A 20,863-nucleotide genomic window follows, 5' to 3' on the forward strand; every position below is an offset into this window, starting at 1 on the left:
ATTTATGAACTCGCCAAATAAACACTAATCAATGTGTAAACAGACCCCAATGTAAAGACCAGACACTCTTACCCATATTGGACCTACGTTTGTATCGTCAATCAATAAAGCAGTTCCTTTACTTAAATATTGACAGAGAACGCACAGCCAAAATTTGAGTGTGTTTTTTGTAATTTAACCCCTGAAGGAGTGACAATAGGGTTGAAAGTTTTTAACGACTTCTGCGCAGCACGTGTCTTGATACTGCCTTGACCATCATCTTGGTGACGTGCAAATCACACACAATTTTCACTGCATGTTACATGTAAAAGACTCACGCTAGACCGGACCAGGGCCGGGCTGGAGCGTCCGACACGTCATTTTGTATGACGGCTGATTGGTGATCACATAGTGTTTTTCATAGAAAACGATGCGCCGAAAGCTACGGCCCGGCCCCGGCCCGGTCTAGCGTGAGAAATTCTTTAATCAGCATGAGCGATTTCGAGTTCGTAATATCAAAACGAGATCAAAACCGTTATAAGTTGTTAGCTTGTGTGGGGTTTACAAAGTCATCACCACTTACCATCAGGTGAGATCGTGGTCAAACGCCTGCCTATCGTTATATATAAAAAAAAGTCATGTTTTGATCGTTACAAAACCAATATTCGCTGGTAATATATAACGTTTAAGACAGACGTATAAATCAAGTTGAATTGGCTCAATGGTTTCGAGTCAGGCAGTACCAGCCTATAACATTTCTACCATTGTTAAAGATAGAACCACTATTGCCTCTAGAATGTAACCGGAGAAAGGAACTTAGCAGTTATGTAATGACACAAATATCACATTGTAATAAAGTTGGTTGTAAAGGAGTTGAGATCTAAGGTTTAAGGTCATATTTTTAGTTAGGGGCTTGACACTTCAGACGTTGAGGCAGACAAAATAAATGTCATGTGTAGTTATTAACAAATTATGTCATTAGCCTTTGCATCTATTGCAGACGATTTATGGTGTAACAAATACAAATTATTTATTTGCCAGAATACAGGGATTCTAGATGGTGACATAAAGTTTGTTGTACAGTGTACTCGACTCACAATTGAGCATGCAAATATTACAGTCTATCATACACTTACACACCGAAGAAACACCGTTTTTGGTGGGTGATATTAGCTGCCACGTCCCGTTTTGTTATCTACGCAGTGAATTTAATGTGGGCGAAGTGACCTCCACGGACGTTACACCGCCTGGGACGGAATTAAACACATGCCCAGCAACCGCATTGACCTCTCGGATTCACTGTCTTAACCCACGGGAAAGGCGAGCCAATACGTGTGGAGGTATGTGACTAAGAAAAACTGTATTTTTACTGTATAAAGATATGTACCTAACGCAATCACTTTCACACCAAACAAAAAGATGAGTATAAGTTATCTCGCACTGCACATATTTTTTTTACAGAAAACGGAAACTGAATTCGTTCTAGTTATAGATGGCAGCATTAATTCGTTTTTTATGTAACAAACATAAAATTATACAGTTTATACGGGTCAAAAACTTTTTTAGTATAAGTTAGGCGTCTTTTCGATGATTTTTTTTATGATACAGGAGGCAAACGAGTGGACAGATCACCTGATGGTAAGCGATCACCGCCGCCCATGTCCACCTGCAACACCAGAGGGGTTGTAAGTGTTAAATTAAAAGAATAATGGATTTTAAAGCCAAGTTTTCTCGCTGGATCTCTACAAGCATACTTAAACCTGTTATTTCTTAATAGGGAATTTTATGATGAGCGTCTTAGTAAAATGTACCCAGATCGTTAAGTTTTATGGCGCCATCAGGAAAGATGTCTGTTTTCCAGAACTTTTGGGACCCAAATAATATACACCTTTATATCTTCATTCAAAACTCATTTTCACAATAGATTAACGGACACAAACAAAGCAAAGTATAATAATTGTTTAATATTCCGATATTTAGTACAACGCATTTCGACTGCTCTTTGATAACTCAATTGCTAAATTAAAATCAACCTTGTTCAATTCAAAATTAATACTGTTTTGCAATAGAGAGGTGCGAAATTAGGGAGCAGATTTGTAGTCAACATTGTAACGGTATTATATTTGCGGTTGACTGTTAACTCTGTGTCGCGGTTGGTTCAGGTGTAAAAATGATTCCTGTTTGTAATACTCATTAATTCTAAAAGCATGTTTTGTCTTACATGACCTTGCAAAATTATAACTTTTTTTATAATTTCACAAAGAATCGACCAATTACTTCTAAGGAACTTACAAAATAAAAAGAACCGACTACACCAAATATTATTGTATTATATATGTCATAAAAATTCGCTTTTCGACAAAAACTGCACCGGTTCCTATGAAAATATAGAAGCCAATATAAGTGTACGTGTAATAGTCAAAAAGTTCCCAAGAGATCTTCATTACTCAGCATCTGGCTCTGAACAACAGGACCTAATTGTGAAATAATAAAAACCCTCTAGATCTGGAATGACATCTGCTATGCTGTGCTCTACCACACAAAGCGAGATCACACCTTACAGAAAACCGCAGCCAAATAAAACTGGACCCTACTCATAGTGTAATTGTTCCTGCCGGTGAGTAAGGTTGCCAGAATTCAACGAGAGTGCGGGGTGTTAGGGTTGGCAACGCGCATGACCTCTTGAGTTACAGGCGTCCATAAGCTACGGTGACCGCTCACCATCAGGCAGGCAGCTTTTTTGCCTCCGATATATTATAAAAAAACCCCTAGCAAATAATTCAAGATTTGAGGAGATTCTCAATTCCTCCAAAATCTTGGAGTCTAACGGCACAATACGACGACGTCTCACGTTGCGGCGTCGTGCAACGTTACGGCGTTGTATTGTGGGGCCAACACACATACCCACGATACAACGTCGTATCCACGATATCGTATCGTGGGTATATGTGTTGGCCCTATAGGCTTAAGAATCTCTGAAAATTATAGCATTGCCATGAAATTCTCTCAGTTGAATCGGTAGCACATAATGTGATCTGTATAGTATGTTAGCCATGTAAGCATATTACCATAACAAACACCCTTCTGTATGCAAATCACTGGCCACCACGTCCACCACATATGTCAATTTGATTACCGACGCAATAATTCAGCAAATTGGATTGAATTATATTATGACCTAATTTGATCTTTCGTACTTTGCTACCGTGGCCTTTTTAATTAGTTTTTTTTTTAGTTGTATTTTCGTTTTAATTTTTAATATTTATTGAAATGACAAAAGCCGGGATAACGCGAGGATGGCAATTATTAGATGGAATATTCGTTTAAAAGAGTAGGTACAGGCAGTTTTCCAATTGAGTTTGCCCTAAAGATCAATCGTGCCGATTTTCATGCTTAACTTTACTTAACACCATTTGCAGTATTTTTCCGAATTTCGAGGTGTACCGCTAAGACTAAGTGGAGATTCGAGGCGTCCGACACGTCATTTTCCATGACGGCTGATCGGTGATCACGTGGTGCTTTCCATAGGTCTTGTATGAGTCATGCTTTACAAGTGCTGATGATTCATTCCTGCGCGTCTACTCTCATCTCCGTTCCTGTCCGCTTTGGAGGAAGGCAGCCTAAGGATTTCACACTTCAATCTTTCCAATCTAAATCTCGTCGGTTAGATACGAAGTGACGTCAATTTCTTTTTTTTTCCTAAATGGCTTTTACTCCTCGCCAATTTTAGCAATGTGGATTCTGCCAATGTCGAGGTGTAGAATCTCGTCCGTTAGATACGAAGTGACGTCAATTTCTTTTAGCCACAACACGTTAATCTGACAGGTGACAGTCCGTCAATTTGGCGTTTCGCGTGAGACTAATCGCTTCTCGATGGGGCTTCTAAAAAATAACGTGTTCGATCGAAGAAGCACGGAACTAATCCTTCGGCGCTTTTAAATAAAGTTTAAATTTAAATGACGGAAGTAAGGATACAGGAAATTCATTTTTAAAGGGTTGTGAGATTAGATTGATGTTGGTATAAAATGTGATTTTAGAAGTGATTAGATCGAGTTTACATTCATTTTAAAGTAATTTAATCTTTCGAGAATTAGAAAGGTTGATACAGTCGAGGAATTTCTATGCCACCTTGTAACTGATCGGTATCGTAATTTAAATTTGTGTATTTTTTTACTTTGCTCAATAAATGAAAAGGCATGTTTAGTATGTAGATATCATATTATATATTAACTCACGAGGGCACACCCTGGAAACATCGTTATTTGTAACTTATTAGGTAGATAAATTAAACATTAGAGATATTATTTCATTATAAAAAGGAGTGGGTTGCGCTTTCATGTCTGAATCTGAAAGAGGGAAAAATTATATAAAAGTTAATCTTCAAACACATATTGCAAGGTTTTTTATAAATTAAAAGTGAAGTCTACTCATCGCATTAAAAATAAATGAACAATTTATACTATATTTTTTATCAAGTAGATAATTATGTCTGCAAGCGATTCGACGAATTATTAAATTAAAGGAAAAATCCATAAGTTCGTTTTGCGGCAAAAAGATTTGAACTTGGAACACCGGTCCGAGCGCTCTTAACCAACTGACGTACTGAAACTTACCAGAAGCGTGCGAATTTGGTCCATCCTCCATTTTGTTTACACGCCTTAGGCTCAATAGCGACATCTACCGTAAGAATGTTCTATCCTAACGGAACTGCAATCTCACGTTTTTAGTGTAATAATTTTGTTTTTCAAAATTGCAGACATAGCGGTATTTACAAGCTCTTCAATCAAATATTCAATTTCATACCACAATGCTTCTTACTAAAATATAGGTATCTTAACATAAAACTAATTAAAATCTTAACTTAATCACTAAACCTAAATGTATCTAAACTAACTTAAATATAAACTAAATATGTATAAAACGACCTACCTACTGATACCAGCCCCGGGCTGCCCCCGACGCAAAACGTGCCCATCCGCTCGCTGCGTTGCCGCGTTGCAATGGACAGCCTTTGCATCAGGAAAAAACTGAAGCGGGGATCTTTCGAGTCTCAAATTATATTGGGAATTCACCAGTAACATTGTGATAACTCTTAATAAAATATTTTTTTATTATGCAGATAATTTATGTTGTATCCATTTGAACTACAGTAAAAGTTATAATATCCCAATTCAAATTATCTTCAATAAGACCTCAAGGGCTTTTATCAAACTTTAATGTGTACAGGGTAGAGAACGGTTGTCTGGCTAACGTTGATTAAAACTAGATTCCAACGATTTCGGCAACTCCTTGTCGTTGTTTGCTTAATTAGAATTGTAATTGAGATGCTTCAATTTCGTCACTTTGATTTGGAGAAATATTTAATGTTACACGTGGCACTTAGCTTGTAATAGTTGGACCAGGGTACGTCCTTAAACTACGTCCAAAAGAGAGGTATGGGCATTGTGAATGTCAACTCGCTTTGTGTAGTAGGGCACAGCACAGCGGATGTCATTCCAGATCTAGAGCAGAGCCCAACTGGGGAAGTACCTCCACCTTACAGAAAACCGTAGCGAAATAACCTAGACCCTACTCATAGTGTTGTGTTCCGGCCGGTGAGTAAGGTTGCCATAGATCAACGAGGGTGCGGAGTGTTAGGGTCGGCAACACGCTTGTAACTACTCTGGCGTTGCAGGCTCACATAGGCTACGTAGACTGCTTACCATCAGGTGGGCCGTATGCTTGTTTGCCACAATTGTAGTATTAAAAAAAATACATACTAAAACGTACTAAAACCGAAAAACGTATCAGTGCCTACTACTGATTAATTAAATGTTGACTCAAGTATTATCGAAATCGATCGATCGATCGATAGATCTCAAGCACGAGTGGGTTTGGGCTATAGTCCCCACGCTGGCCTAATGCGGGTTGGGACATATACATTTGGATTTCTTCGCGAATGTATGCAGGTTTCCTTACGATGTTTTCCTTCACCGAAAAGCTAGTGTTAAATATCATGTTCCGAAAAAAATAAATGGCACGCGTCACGATTTGAACGGATTGAGAGTCGGACGTCAGATCCACTCAGCCACCACCGTTTTAAGCAATTACTAAAGCCTAAAACATACTAATATTTAATTAATTAGGAGCATTAGAATTTTCATTACCAATTTTTATACCTCTTTTATTTTTTATTATCGCAACAAATATCCGACATCTGACGTTGACTCGTGACATTCTGATAATGATAAAAACTATTATAATATTAAAAAATTACATATCGGGGATGTCGTACGACATAATTTTATCGACAATGACTATATGGAATAGTTAGTTTAATTTATTCTAGCACTATTTAAGAGGAAAGGGGATGGGCGTTGTTCATACAAACGTAGTCAAACGATGTGGTAGATGAGTCAGATGACATATAATTCCACACATTACAACTGACATCACATCTACGCAGAGCGAAGCCTTGTTACATAGTGCATATGAATTGGATTGGATTTTAATATAATTTGCTACAAAATAATACAAATATTTAAATTTTGAGGTTTCGTGATTTGGTTAGAAAAATTACGATAAAGAATTTACGAAAAAAAACTACAGCCATGCGAAGAATTAAGAATTAATGTTAATGTAAAAATTAAATACTATAGGGACATTTTTACACAAATTGACTAAGCCCCACGGTAAGCTCAAGAAAGCTTGTGTTGAGGGTACTCAGGCAACGGTATAGATAGATAAGTAGATAGATTTATTTACTTCATAATACAGATATGTATCATATATATACAAATACTTGAATACAAAGAAAACATCCATGACTGAGGAATATTTATCTATGCTCATCAGTCTCATGCCACAAATAAATGCTCTTACCGGGATGCGACCCCAGGACCATCGGCTTCATAAGCAGGGTCACCACCCACTAGGCCAGACTGGTCGTCATGACACATGACAAACTCAATAACATTAATATAATGAATACCTAATAAACTTCGACATGGTACTCGTTATCAAACCAAAAGTTTTCCTAAAACCTCATTAAACTGTGCAAAAAGCACCCAAAACCTTATTTACGAACATATTAATAAGGTAAGTTCGGAAAAGGGATAACAACGTTACATTGTCAATTAGGGCCCTTTGCGGGAAAAAGCGGCGTTCGATCCATTCACCGACAAAAACGAGGGAAAAATGGAAAATGCTCGCAGGAAACGAGGAATGAAGTTTTAATGAAATCTTGTGGTACAATCAGCATCAATAGTAGCGGATGAAACAACGCGCCAAAAGTATCTGATATTCCGGATAACTTTTCCAAATATAGATGAATCTCTAAAATTTACATTCAAAAGTATATCTTTTACCGTCTTAATTGTTCTACATATAGAACCACCACATTTTGTTAAGCTGTTTCAGAATGGTAGATACTTTTGAAACCTTGTTTGATCCGCTACTTTTGATGCTGACTGTACACTGAAACAGTTATTTACGATGATATCACAGAATATTTTTAAACTATAAAATTCCTGTGAGACTTGAACAATTGGAATATACTAATAGTCATTTGTTTTACAAGGGGGCAAAGTTTTTGTTTTAGAAAGATTCCAAAATTGAACCACGAGCGTGGCGAGTTGTACGAGCAGTAGAATTTTGAGCATAGCGAGGGTTTCAAGACAAAAGGCTTAAACAAGCTTTTCCTCCGAATGAAACACAAAAATGTTCACCGTTACTGTGGTGAACATTTTTGTGTTTCGCGAGGAAAATACTAATTATAAAAAAAATTAACGTGATAAACAACTTATACATTCAAAATCATGATATAAAAGTCAATTCTACCAACTAACATAAGAAAACAACTAAAAATTTGCATCTGATTACTTTGTCCCACAATGGATAAAATGCAACTTTCTCATCTACTTCAACTTGGTCTGGTGAAATAGTTATTTACAGTACATATGGTGCTATTATGTACGTATAATGTACTATTACGATACAAGTGCGAAAAATAGGAAATTCCTATTTGCACATGTATCGTACAACGTTTTACAGTACATATGATCCTTTAAATTTTCGACATAGTTACATAATGTGCTAATTTACGCACTAGTGCGGAAAAGTAGCACCATATGTACTGTACATTATTTTTAATGGGTTACTCGCGTATTATTAAATCGAACAAACGCTAGACATGTTTCGTTGATTTGAAACATGATTTCTTGACTTTCGCTTGATAAAAAAAAAACACGAAAATAGGTCTAAAACGCACCTTATTTTTTTTATCAATTTTAGCACAAAAGCTAATTATATAAAAATAGCTTCTAAAAATGCGCAAATCAATTTATATTTTTTTGTTAAACTTTACAAAATATTAAATATCAAAAACATTATATTCGCGATCCCGGGCATACACCTCGCTCACGCTTTCGCTCAGTGGGAGTGAGAGAAGAATTTGAACCCAAGGGGCATTAAGAATAAAATTAATTAAAATAGAGACAGCAATATAATTACACACAAATGCATTGAACTCAGGTCATTATATATAAGTATTCTACATAAAAATCTCCCGTTGTATTCCTCTTGGGTGCACATCATTCAAAGTTATCGATCCGCCCACATTACCACGTACTTAAATCCTATGACCTACAATCGTCGGCTTTCTTCAAGCTTTAATAAATGTTTCTTGACTAAAATAACTTAAGGGATACTACGACAATCCTTCGCAATAGCATACAACAAGGGCATAAAGTTACCCATTTCGAACGAGGCTTGAATTGAATTGAATTCAAAATTTCGGTCCTAGCATAAGCTATTATATATTATCCTATACCTACTATCGCAGTAGGTATAGGATAAAATAGGCATTTATGTCCGAGTATACTCTGCTTTTCACTTATTTGAGGTTAAAACTCGAAACCGGTTTATAAAATACCGGTAATTACCGGTTTATTTCGGTTTCCCTCCGAACTTTTATAAGAACACGAACGTTTTTAAAACTTTATTGTAACCTAAAAAACCGGTTTATTCGAAGAGTGACGAAACGGCCGGCCGGCCTGTTGATGTGACACGTAAACATAGACACCGATATTGGAAGAAACCGGTTTCCATTGCTCGAAACCGGTTTAAAAATAACGGTTTTTGAGCGAAATCGAAATTAAAAGGTTTTGTGCCAAGGACATGATAACGGTTTTGAAATTTAACTATGGTTATTCAAGATTAAAGAAATGAGTAGTCGAGCTCACGCACGGTTGTGCGGGGAAGGAAGCGCGCCGGCCGGCCCCGAGCTGCAACAATGGCTGTGTGTATGGCAGGTTGTGACCTTTATTGCTAAGTAATTAAGGGTCTTAACCTTTGGTATGCTTTGGAGCAGATGTGCTCCATATAAATTCAACCAAATTCAACTTAAAAATTAAGATATCGAAGAAAGTAAGATTTTTGACAGGCGCATACGAAAGGTTAATAGATGATTTTACTTTGTGCACTAGAGCATAAAAAGCACTTTTCGTATAATATAATCTGCTGCTCACACGCGACTTAAACACCAACTTTACGACTATGAGAAGGGAAATAGATTTTCTATGACAATATTTTCACCTAACTAGTAAATATATATTTTATATTTTCTTATTCCTCCAATTAATTCATGAAATACTGTTATAACAATTTACTGTTCTTTATATCCTGCTACCCTAAGGTCGTCTGGAAGAGATCGCTTACAGCGATAAGACCGCCTGTTTCTACCTTTCTTTACATTGTAAATCAGTGTTTAAATTTGTTTTCTTTGTGGTACAATAAATAATATTTACTTAATTACTATATATTTACTTATAAGGAAATATTTTGTTCAGAGAACGCCGTATTTGACCTTTTCATGTCGTGTGCAAGTAAAACTATCAGTACAGATTACTTTAATTCAAATAAGGGCGATATCTTCAACTAACGAAATGTACTCAAGTTAACTTTTTTTCATTGTCTGATTTCATATCATTCCCGGTTATTCCAAATGATAATAGTAATGTCGTTAGTTAAAACTAATGTCATTCTTTTTTTTCCGTCGGTGGCAAACAAGCATACGGCCCGACTGATGCTAAGCAGTCTACGTAGCCTAAGTACGCCTGCAATTCCAGAGGAGTTACATGCACGTTGCCGACCCTAACACTCCGCAGCCTCGTTGAGCTCTGGCAGCCTTACTCACCGCAGGAACACAACACTATAGTAGGGTCTTGTGTTATTTGGCTGCGGTTTTCTGTATGGTGGAGGTACTTCCCCAGTTGGGCTCTGCTCTAGATCTGGAATGACATCCGCTGTGTACAATGAACATACCTCTCTTAAAATTAATTAACTAAAGTGTCTACTATCCCGCTGAAGGCTTACAATTATAATTAAAAAAGAAAAGCAAAGTTAAAATCATTTTATTGTAAATAAAACAAAATAATTTTATTTTAATATATTATAGGACATTATTACACAAATTGACTAAGTCCCACAGTTGTAAACTCATTTTTAATTTCAACATTAATGCCTTTCGCCTCATTTCCAATTTTCCAATGAAAAATACAATTAACTTCTGCTTTGAAAGTAAAATATTTATAAAGTAATATATTTTGACGACCGGTTTGGCCTAGTGGGTAGTGACCCTGCCTACGAAGCTGATGGTCCCGGGTTCAAATCCTGGTAAGGGCATTTATTCGTGTGATGAGCATGGATATTTGTTCCTGAGTCATGGGTGTTTTCTATGTATTTAAGTATTTATACATATGTATATAATATGTATATCGTTGTCTAAGCACCCACAAACCAAGCCTTATTGAGCTTTCCGTGGAACTTAGTGAATTTGTGTAATAATGTCCTATAATAAGTAGTTTATTTATTTATTTATTGCGATGGATAGATAACATCCACCATAATCTTCTACGTCATTTCTTTTTAATTACTTTATTATTGTGCAGATTAAGAAAAGGTTGGTACGTTGCGTATAAATAAATTGCTGCAGCGGCTAATGGTTCCACGTCCATCTTGGAAAACGAATAGATCGCAACTGAATGTCGCCATCGTGTAGCGGCGTCTCAGCCATCGCATGGCCATCTCGCTGGGCCAGCGCTGGGCCATCGTGAAGAGGAGCCATCAGATATATCGGAGCGGCCAAGGTGCTCATAAATATCTGAAAACGCCTCTATTGTCAGGCGCTAGATTACGTGTTAAGATATTTTTTAGCACCTGGGCTGCTCCGATATATCTGATGGCGACCATAAAATACGGCATTTCACGTGCATTACGATAAAAAATACGGCATACATTTTTCCGCAATTTTGTGATACGTGAAATACGGCAAGTTAAGCCACGGCAACACCAAAACGTCAGGAACAATACAGTACCCCTAGTGTAAATAAATTCGATTTCGAAACGTGACGTACGCGTTTGCGTTTAGTCTCATTTTGTATTGGATTTAGAAAGAGCGCGCCATGCGGGACGTTTTGGAAACTCAAAATCCTATACAAAATGAGACTTAACGCAAACGCGTTCGTCACGTTATGATGTCGATCAAATTTACACTAGGGGTACTGTATAGGATTATCTGGATTATAAAAATAACAGTTTTACGTCACAATTTTACAATCACATCTGAAAATATCGTTACGAAAAAAGTGGCAATAATATGTATACACTACCTTAATATATGGGCAATAAAGTCGTGTAAACATATTTATGGCACTCTTTTCGTATCAATATTTTCAGACGTGACCGTACTCTAAGTTTCACTTATCTTGGCATTTTTTAACGAGAAACCAAATTGCACCCGTTTGACCAGAGAATGAATATAACTAAGACTAAAAGAATGTCTAAAGTCTCAAAAAGAGTATCCCAATCAGGACGGAGTCTTTTCTGTGATTACATTTTGCATAAAGCAATTCACGTTCGGTAGCGCAAATTTGCATGCAAGGGATTTTGTTTGATCCTCGTAATATATGGATGGTGTATCGGAACTCCATCTTGCTGTTGTAGGCGGAGAGTGTCGCGTAACTTTAAACCCTTGGCCTGGATTCCAAAGGATGTCATTCGAACCGGTTACATAATGATGGCGGATGTCGTCGCCGGTCCGAAAGTTGCATCGAACCGGTTTAGTGTACTTGTAAAGGGTACTGAAGAGCGAGCGACTCCAAAGGAGAAGCTCCCTGTTGCTAGTGTGGATGAGGAGGAGTTCACACTGGTATCAAGAAAGAAGAAGGCGCGCACGGCGCCTCGTAAGACTCAGTGTGGTACCGCCGAACCGGCTAATTCTGGCTTGCGGATTGCTACACCGAGTAAGGCGCTGTACGTATCGCGCTTGCATTACACCGCCACGGCTGCTGAAGTGGTGGAGTATGTACACCAGAAGACCGGATACACGCTGAGGGTGTTCCAGCTTCGATCGCGCCACTACGTGCATTTCAACTTTTTTGTTGTGCGCGTGCCGCGACCGCTGCAGGGGACCATCGAATGCGCCGACTTCTGGCCGAAGGGTGTCGTGTTTCGGAGGTTCCGGGGCAAACTGCCGAATCCGACACAAGAGCAGCCGATTCAACGGAGCCACGCCGTTTTGTCGCCTAAATAGTGTTTAGTTGTAATTTTATAAAATGTATATGTATGTTAGTCTGTAAGGTATTTGTAATATGGGCCTTGTTGCCTGAATCAAATTTTAAATAAATTTTTTAAATAAATAATGTCGGATGTGAACATCCCATCTAATGAAGTTTTCTTCAAATGGTGCAAGTCATTGAAAATAAGGGTGGCCAAACTAAATACCGTAGGGAACCTTATCTTCACCGTTTGTCCCCAATTTCACCCAAGTAAAGTATTATAATAATATTTATATTATGAAATAGATATACACTGAAATAAATAGAAAACTGCGTAAAAACAGTTTTAAATTTAAAAAATGTCTGAAATACTCCAACTTTGCCACCCGTTGCCATCTTCTTCTAATTTTTTTTTAATTTACAGAAAATCATACTAAAAACTTATTATTCCAAATAAAAGTTGAATTACTAAACGCCTGTGATACATGATACTTATTTTCCTTAGCATTAAAAAAAGGGTAAGTAAACAATTTTGATGTGTCTTATTATTGAAAAACGCTGTTAATTTTTTTAACTATTATTTATGAAACCAAAAGAATGCAAATGCTCATATATAGTATATAATTTATTTATTTTTATTTTTTTCTTATCTTTTGATATTTAATACACATTGAAGTTAATTCTAAGACGCAATATAAAATTTAAATAAGTAACATTTTACACTCTAAATTCAAAATAGGCTATAAATAAACTTAAAACTAATGATAAAAAGTAAACTTTATAAGTATAATATAATTGTTACATATTAGCTGCAAATTATTTTGCAAAAGTGGTTTTCAACAAAAAAGATACGTCAAGATCGCTTAACTTCTTTCTAATGCTAAAAAAACGAAGTATAGTGTAATTATGATTTATTATTATTTAAGAGGGAATAGCTTTCAGTCTAACGAAGTTTTTTTTATGAAATTCCATTTCGGTAAAAAATAGTTACCACTAACTAAATCTTAACAAATCACTTTGATTTTGTGTTTTTTAATATGAACTTACTTATATTTATTTGAGATTGAACAAGAAAGATTCTTTGGTTTTGATGTCGATCGCTTCAGAATAATATATTCTCGGTTTATAGGTTTCGCTTTTTTGTAAATAAAAAAAAAATTAGTTTTGGTAAATTAAAAAAAAAGAAAACCTGTAACCTATACAACATACTATGTAATAAATCATGGAGAATGGAAAATAGTTTAGAAGTGGAAAAACGTTTTCTCTTTTTGTATGGACAATGACGTTGGTATACATCACTCTTAAAGCTAAGTTATTTGCTGCTGAAGGTGAATTAAGGGTACGTATTGTTGTCAACCCTTATTTTCAATGAACTGCAATAAAGGGGTTTTTGTTTTCATAATGGATATTGGTTAAATTATCCGAAAGTATTTCAACTTGTTGTAATTAAAAAATACTCACTTGAAATAAAATTCTATTATTTTTCTTATTCCTGATTAATCTAATAAATGGATGGTATGTAAGTACACATCGAAACATCATCTTCCTCGTCGTAGGTGTAACTTGACCTAAATTCCAAGGGACGTTATTCGACTCGAGTTATATAAAGTCGGATGTGAACATCCGACCTGATGACATTTTAATATAATAGGAATATCATAGTTCAAGACGAAATATAAAGGCCTACAAAAATATTTTGAACAGAATTGTAATCCAGTTTGGGTCCCTTTTTTACAGACAACAGAATATATGTAAGAGTTGTCTGTATATAAGGTGCTTTGGGGTAAGTTTGAAAGCGGGGTTATATAGAAAATGGCTAATAATTTATTAAACTAGAAGCACTTTCCAATATAGCAACAGTAACATGAAATGCTTCTAAGTATCTTAGTAGATATTAGTGATTTTGAAAAGTATCCCAATGCGCCTTATTTATGTACACAACATTTAGTTTTTCTATCTACCTATATTTGATTGTTACCGGCTTATATGAACACGACCAAAATTGTCAGTAAAATTCATTACCTATAGAAGATATCTTCTTCCTGGTTGTACATGTCCCATATCATTTGGTGTCAGCCCTCATTGTACGTTTTCGCCACAATGTACAGTCAACATCAAAAGTAGCGGATCAAACAAGGCGTCAAAAGCATCTACTATTCTGTAACAGCTTAACATATAGGGATGGTTCTATATGTAGAACAATGAAGATTGTAAAAGATATACTTTTGAATGTACATTTTAGAGATTTATCTATATTTGGAAAAGTTATCCGGGATGTCAGATACTTTTGGCGCGTTGTTTCATCCGCTACTATTGATGCTGACTGTACGATTTTATGTTGTCTCCGCACCTACCTCCACAAATTTCAGGTCCTTTTTTAATGGTCTGAGTCCAAGTCGCGTGAGGTCGGCCTGAACCTCTTTTCCCTCCTGAATGGTCATGTGGTCTTTATTTCTTCTTATGACATGCCCATACCATCTTAGGAGATTTTCGCGGAGTTTGTCTTCGATTTTACATATAGAAAATTATATTGATTTTATTTAGTTTTAAATTGAATATTATAAAACAAATGCAACTTTGTTACAGTACAGCATGCATTAAATGTCATTGAAATTAATTAAGAATTATATGGAATGTTGCCGCTTCAGTATAAGGTGACGAGCTTTTTCTCTATTTGAACCGATATTGGTCTCTAAACAATAAAAATGTTCCAATTATTAAACATAGATATTAAAAAATCGTCACTTGGCATTGAAGTTATGATGCAGATGAGTTAATGGTGTAGATACAACTATCAAGGCACCTTGAGAACTCCATTCTTACCTACAGTTAGTTTTTTTCGCATTAACTAGAAAATGGGTAAACAATCTTGACATGTCTCTTTATTAAAAAAACGCTATTTAAAAATGATTCAACTATTACTTATGAAAGCAAAAGAATATAAATGATGGTATATGATTTATAATTGTTACATATTTGCCGTGAAATATTTTTTTAAAGTGTTTATCAATAAAATTACACGTTAAATTCGCTTACTTTCTTTCTACGGATTAATTGTTTGTGATTTTTTATAATTATTTGCCAATTTTGTATAAGAAATTGTTTTAGACCAGTTTAGTTTTTCTTGTTATTAAGGGTAGTGTGTAAAGATTCCATCAGATTTTATTAGATAAATAGGTACATCCCTTTATAGGGTTCCGTACCCAAAGGGTAAAACGGGACCCTATTACTGAGACTCCGCTGTCCGTCCATCCGTCCGTCTGTCACCAGGCTGTATCTCATGAACCGTGATAGCTAACAGTTGAAATTTTCACAGATGATGTATTTATGTTGCCGCAATAACAACAAATACTAAAAAGTACGGAACCCCCGGCGGGGTTTTTTTACATATGACCTGTTTTTATGTAAGCAATTTTAAAATAGGTAACAGAGGTTGCAAAGTGCAGTCACCTCGAAATTAGTATTTTGTTTTAAAATTATACGTAAAGCCATATTTAATGCCTCTCATCGTAAAAAAATACATTGTTGCCTTTGCAAAGTGATCTTTACGAGCATTAGCATAAGATTGACAACCGAAATATTCATAATTAGAACAGCAGGTATACCCAAAATAGGTTCGTTTTATATTTGAACCAGATTCGGTCAGTTTATGAAAAGGCAAGGGTGTGGTCGAAGGGAAGCGTCAATAGCACCCGACCCCCCAACCTGTGGAATCACCACCTGAGCGGCAACCTGTTACACCCTGTAGCTGCCGCGCAACACCCTGTATAACCAAAATACTCACCCTTCGCATCACACGCAGAGAAAACGATGAAGTCTTCATGTTTATTTTTCTTGATTTACTTTAACTTTTAAAAGTTAAACACTATAAATATCTCCTTTATACACTGCACTAAAATATATAAATTTCACTATTTAGCAAAGATACAAAATCTATTTCGCTGTTCAAATTTGTAGTTGTTATTAAAATATATTTATTTTCTATGTAAATTTGGGAGCGAGCGACGCAGCGGACGGTTTGAGCACGACTGATTATCAACCCCGTCGTGAAAAGGACATAACGGTAACTTAGAACCAGAAAGTCATTACTCCCGACCCGCCTATGCGAAAACCAACCTAATACAGTTATGATAAGCTTCAAATTAGAGTAGTCACGAATTTGCACTTTTGAAGGATCTAGTAGTGATCTCTCTTTCACACGTTGCTTGTAGTAACATAGATACAGGATGAATTGAATTTTTACCAGCGCTAGGACGTATCGAGTTGTTGCTACTGGAATTTTCCGTTATTCATCATACATTGCGTACTTTGTGAGGCTTATTGGATGTTCTAGTTAGGAAACAAGCAATGTAGGTTATTTTGGATTTGTGAAGGATATTTTGTTATGTTTTATAGATGAATAGAGTTTATATTGCGCTTTCAGCTGATTGGTATAGAAAGGTTATCGTACGACTTAATACTTCTGAATAAGTATCTAAAATAATTAATTATGTAGTACCAAGAAAATAACAAAGTAAATTAAGAATGAAGATAGAATAGCGTTATATAACTTAACAAAGAGATTTTTAAAAACGAGACTCGTAAATTATCTAGGTAGCTACATAATTTATTTTTTAATATAATTTTTTACTTGGGTCTGATTTGAGAAAAGTGCAGACTGGGTTAGTATTCTATTGAAAATTAAAATGTTTATTTGGGTAACAAATAATATAATAATAATAAATAAAAATATAAATGGCCTGAATTTCCTAGAAGATGAATGTATACATCTGTGTCTATTAAGAGGAAAAAATCAGTGTTTTTTTCCATACTAACTTCTCAACATTTTCCTGTCTAACCTTAGATTTTTTATATGGTTTAAATATTACCATTACCTGTATGACGTTTTGCTTTGTTGATATTATTCAAAAATTCAAAATTCAAAAATTTATTCTGCAAGTAGGCCTCAAGGGCTCTTTTACAAGTCAGTAAAACATTATAGTAACATCATATAGTGACATGAAAAACACATAACAACATTTATAAATACAACAGCCAAAACCTGGGTAAACATTACATTATAATAATCTTAAAATAAATAATTACTACAATACAATAGTGATGTATAGTCTCTATGGTTAAAATGGTATGAATGGTATTGTTTTCATAAGAACTAGGCTACTTCAAATAGCGCTAAAAACAGCCAAATAAATGCGCCATACACAGACGCCTAGCATACAAAATCGGCAACAATAAACGCAAAAATCAAAACGGACAGACACAGATATTTTTTTTCTCATTCCGTTCCCAAAATTTCGTTAATAAGTCCTAAGTTTTGGAGGAGGAAAATGTCGAGAACGAAACCTCGATTTAAGGTGCAGTAAGTTCGTGTGATTCTCTCACTTTCACTGAGCTTAAGTGAGAGCCAGATGGAACTGCGTGCCCGGGAGCGCGGATGTCATGTGTTTTAATTTGATTTTTCTGTGTTAAAAAAATCACTGAGTTCCGTCAAGTATAATATTGCCCATTTTTAGGGTTCCGTAGCCAAAGTGTAAAACTGGACCTTATTACTAAGACTCCGCATCGCTCCGTCCGTCTGTCACCAGGCTGTATCTCATGAACCGTGATAGCTAGACAGTTGAAATTTTCACAAATGATGTATTTCTGTTGCTGCTATAACAACAAATACTAAAAATTATGGAACCCTCGGTGGACGAGGCCGACACACACTTGTCCGATTTTTAGAAATAATTTTCATTAGCCTTAGTGCAATTTAGACCTATGTTCGTATTTTTTTCTATCGAGCGAAAGTCAAAAACTCAGGCTTCGAATCGCTGAAGTCCCTGGAGAAAGGACTCAAGATTGCTAATTTAATTAATAGCAGCCAATTGTGATGCGAAAACGCGCTACGACTTTTTTTAAATCCGTTTTCAAAATCTACTGCACCTTCAAACTCTCGGCTCCTTCAAACCCGGTCTATTATAAGGAGTTTGTGAGACACTGATCTACAATGTACAAGAATTCCTATCAAATATTAAAAATGAGGCCAAAATCATCAGTGTTATTGGAAGTATTGAATTCAGCCCGCGGAGCCAACGTGCCTATCGTTCACGGTCCGAACGAAACGCAACTGTCACAGTCGCACTAATATGAAAGAGTGATAGAGAGAGATGACTACGCTACGGAGCGTTAACGATTGTAACGTTGGCTACGCGGCCCGAAATTCGCTTTTCTAACAGTATAAGAAACCAACCACCAACCGTGTCTCCTAAATACAGCTTTTCGTATTTTCCAGTACGCGCCTTTTCTGCCTCTTTCGCACTAATGAAATGTTCGTATAGATATAAAGGTATAGGTTTCCTTTTGCGTCTTTCTAGATCTGTGGGCGTGCGTGGGAATACAAATCCAACACGTAGGGACCGTTTGGAGAACTTCAATGTCATGAACGCCGGCTGGAATCCATTCAAGTATACTCGTAGGTAGGTACATCAATTATTATTTTTTATATTTTTATTTAGTACAAATGTAATTATATATAAGTATATACTTATAGAAGAGATCGCTCTTTAGCGATAAGGCCGCCTTTTGTTTACCTGTCTTTATGTAGGTATATAGTAAACAACCCTATAATGGAACAGGCCCCAGTAATGGAATAGTATAGACAAATCCTGTAAAACAAGTATTTATCATCAGTTTTTAATCGCTGGCAACATTTTACCAAAAACAAGAGCCAAAGAGCAGCTTTAGTTTAATTTTTCATAGATATTTGATATTGTTTAAATGAATGGCGCCATACTTTCCATGACTATAGCAAAAAAAAACACAGTTTTAATTGGTTAACAATATTGAAACTAATTGCAGTAGCTTTCATTAAACATATAGAAAACATAAAAGATGAATTGGACATTCAACTTTTAAAGCGTAAAGCAGTAGAAATTTTACAGGTGTCGGTGAAATATCAAAAATACTCCCATTTTTTTCTTAAATGTTCCATGATTGCTGCCGTTAACATAATTATATTGATATTCTTCGGGAATATCAGAAACGGCTCTAACGATTTCGATGACATTTGCTATTTTATCAGGGATTCAGGGGCGAAAAATCGATCTAGCTAAGTCTCTGGGAAAACGCGCATTTTATATGTTTTCCGAGTGAAGCTCAATCTCTAATTTTTTTTGTCATCCCAATTGTTTTATTTGTATGATGAACACAGATTTAGTTCCTGTACCATGGGTGTTTTCTAAGTATATAAGCATGTAATGATCTATATGTATAGATATGTATATTGTCGCCTAGTCCCCATAGTAGCTTTCAAGGCTAATTAGATCTGTGTAAGATTGTCCCCATATATTTATTTATTTCTTTATTCATTTATTGATTTCATGACATCCAAGAATTCTGTGACATTTTATTTGAATTTTATTGACTTTAATTTAATTTTTATATCTATTGTTATTATTTATGTTAATAATCTGACATTGTATGATTAATATGCATTTGGGTGAATCAACTTATTTTGTCAGTAAAATTTTACCTACTTTGACTAAAAGTGATAAAAAAAATCGGATTTAATGTAATTAATTTCTTCATATATATTAAACAGATAAACAAGCCAATATTTTTTATCATGATTTGATATTTCATAACTTGTTTAACAGCAGTGACCCAGGGGACAAAACTGTCCCACACTTTTGTATGAAAATAAGGGTTCGTCTACTCGGTAACCCAGTTTTTAAATATAAATTTGATGTATTGTTATTTCTGTCGGATCTTGCATAAGTATATATTATGTTGTTTCATTTTCACCATGTTAAAACTGAAAAGTTGAACTAATAATGATTAAGGACAATTGTTACAAAGGACAAGAAAAAGTTGATTCAACCCTTAAATTTATAATATTTTTTTTATTAATAATGATTAAAAATGAATTAAGTGTTAATCTTATCTTTGAAATGTTTTAACGTGTATGGTATCATGCATATACGAAATAAATGAATATGAATATCAATTGCCATCGTTTCACGCAGACGAAGCCACGTGCAAAAACTAGTATCACATAATCCTCGTTTATCCGAGTCTCGGACTGTGTCTCAAGAGACTAGACAAACTTTGTCGACTCAAGTCTAAAGTCCTAAGTCGATCCCTAGACGTCGAAAATGTTTAACATGTACATACTCCTAACAATATAGGTATTGTATAATAAATTTAGAAATGCGAATAGAATAAGCTAAAACTGGGACTGACCTGGCTGTGACGCGGTATTCCGCTGCAGAGCCCACTTTCTTTTTTTTTTTTGACGGAGTGGGAATACGTTTACGCAAGGTGTGTGGGACTCGCCGCTTCTTTCTCCTCTCCTGGCAACAGAGGGA

At 35.6% G+C, this 20,863-nt stretch overlaps 1 protein-coding gene across 2 annotated transcripts in view; it reads right to left on the minus strand.

Moving 5' to 3' along the window:
- LOC133524477 (calmodulin-A-like) overlaps window positions 1-16,514 on the minus strand; it is a 356,565-nt gene extending 340,051 nt beyond the window's left edge. Inside the window, exon 1 of one of the 2 annotated variants that reach the window (XM_061860517.1) lies at window positions 16,300-16,514. In XM_061860517.1, the coding sequence (XP_061716501.1) occupies window positions 16,300-16,338 (39 nt within the window). In that variant the 5' untranslated portion in view covers window positions 16,339-16,514. The remainder of the gene's footprint in view (window positions 1-16,299) is intronic. The other variant, XM_061860518.1, reaches the window with a different exon arrangement.
- Window positions 16,515-20,863: the final 4,349 nt, after the last annotated feature.

This window comes from Cydia pomonella, chromosome 13 (assembly GCF_033807575.1).
Source record: "Cydia pomonella isolate Wapato2018A chromosome 13, ilCydPomo1, whole genome shotgun sequence".
Lineage (NCBI taxonomy): Eukaryota > Metazoa > Arthropoda > Insecta > Lepidoptera > Tortricidae > Cydia > Cydia pomonella.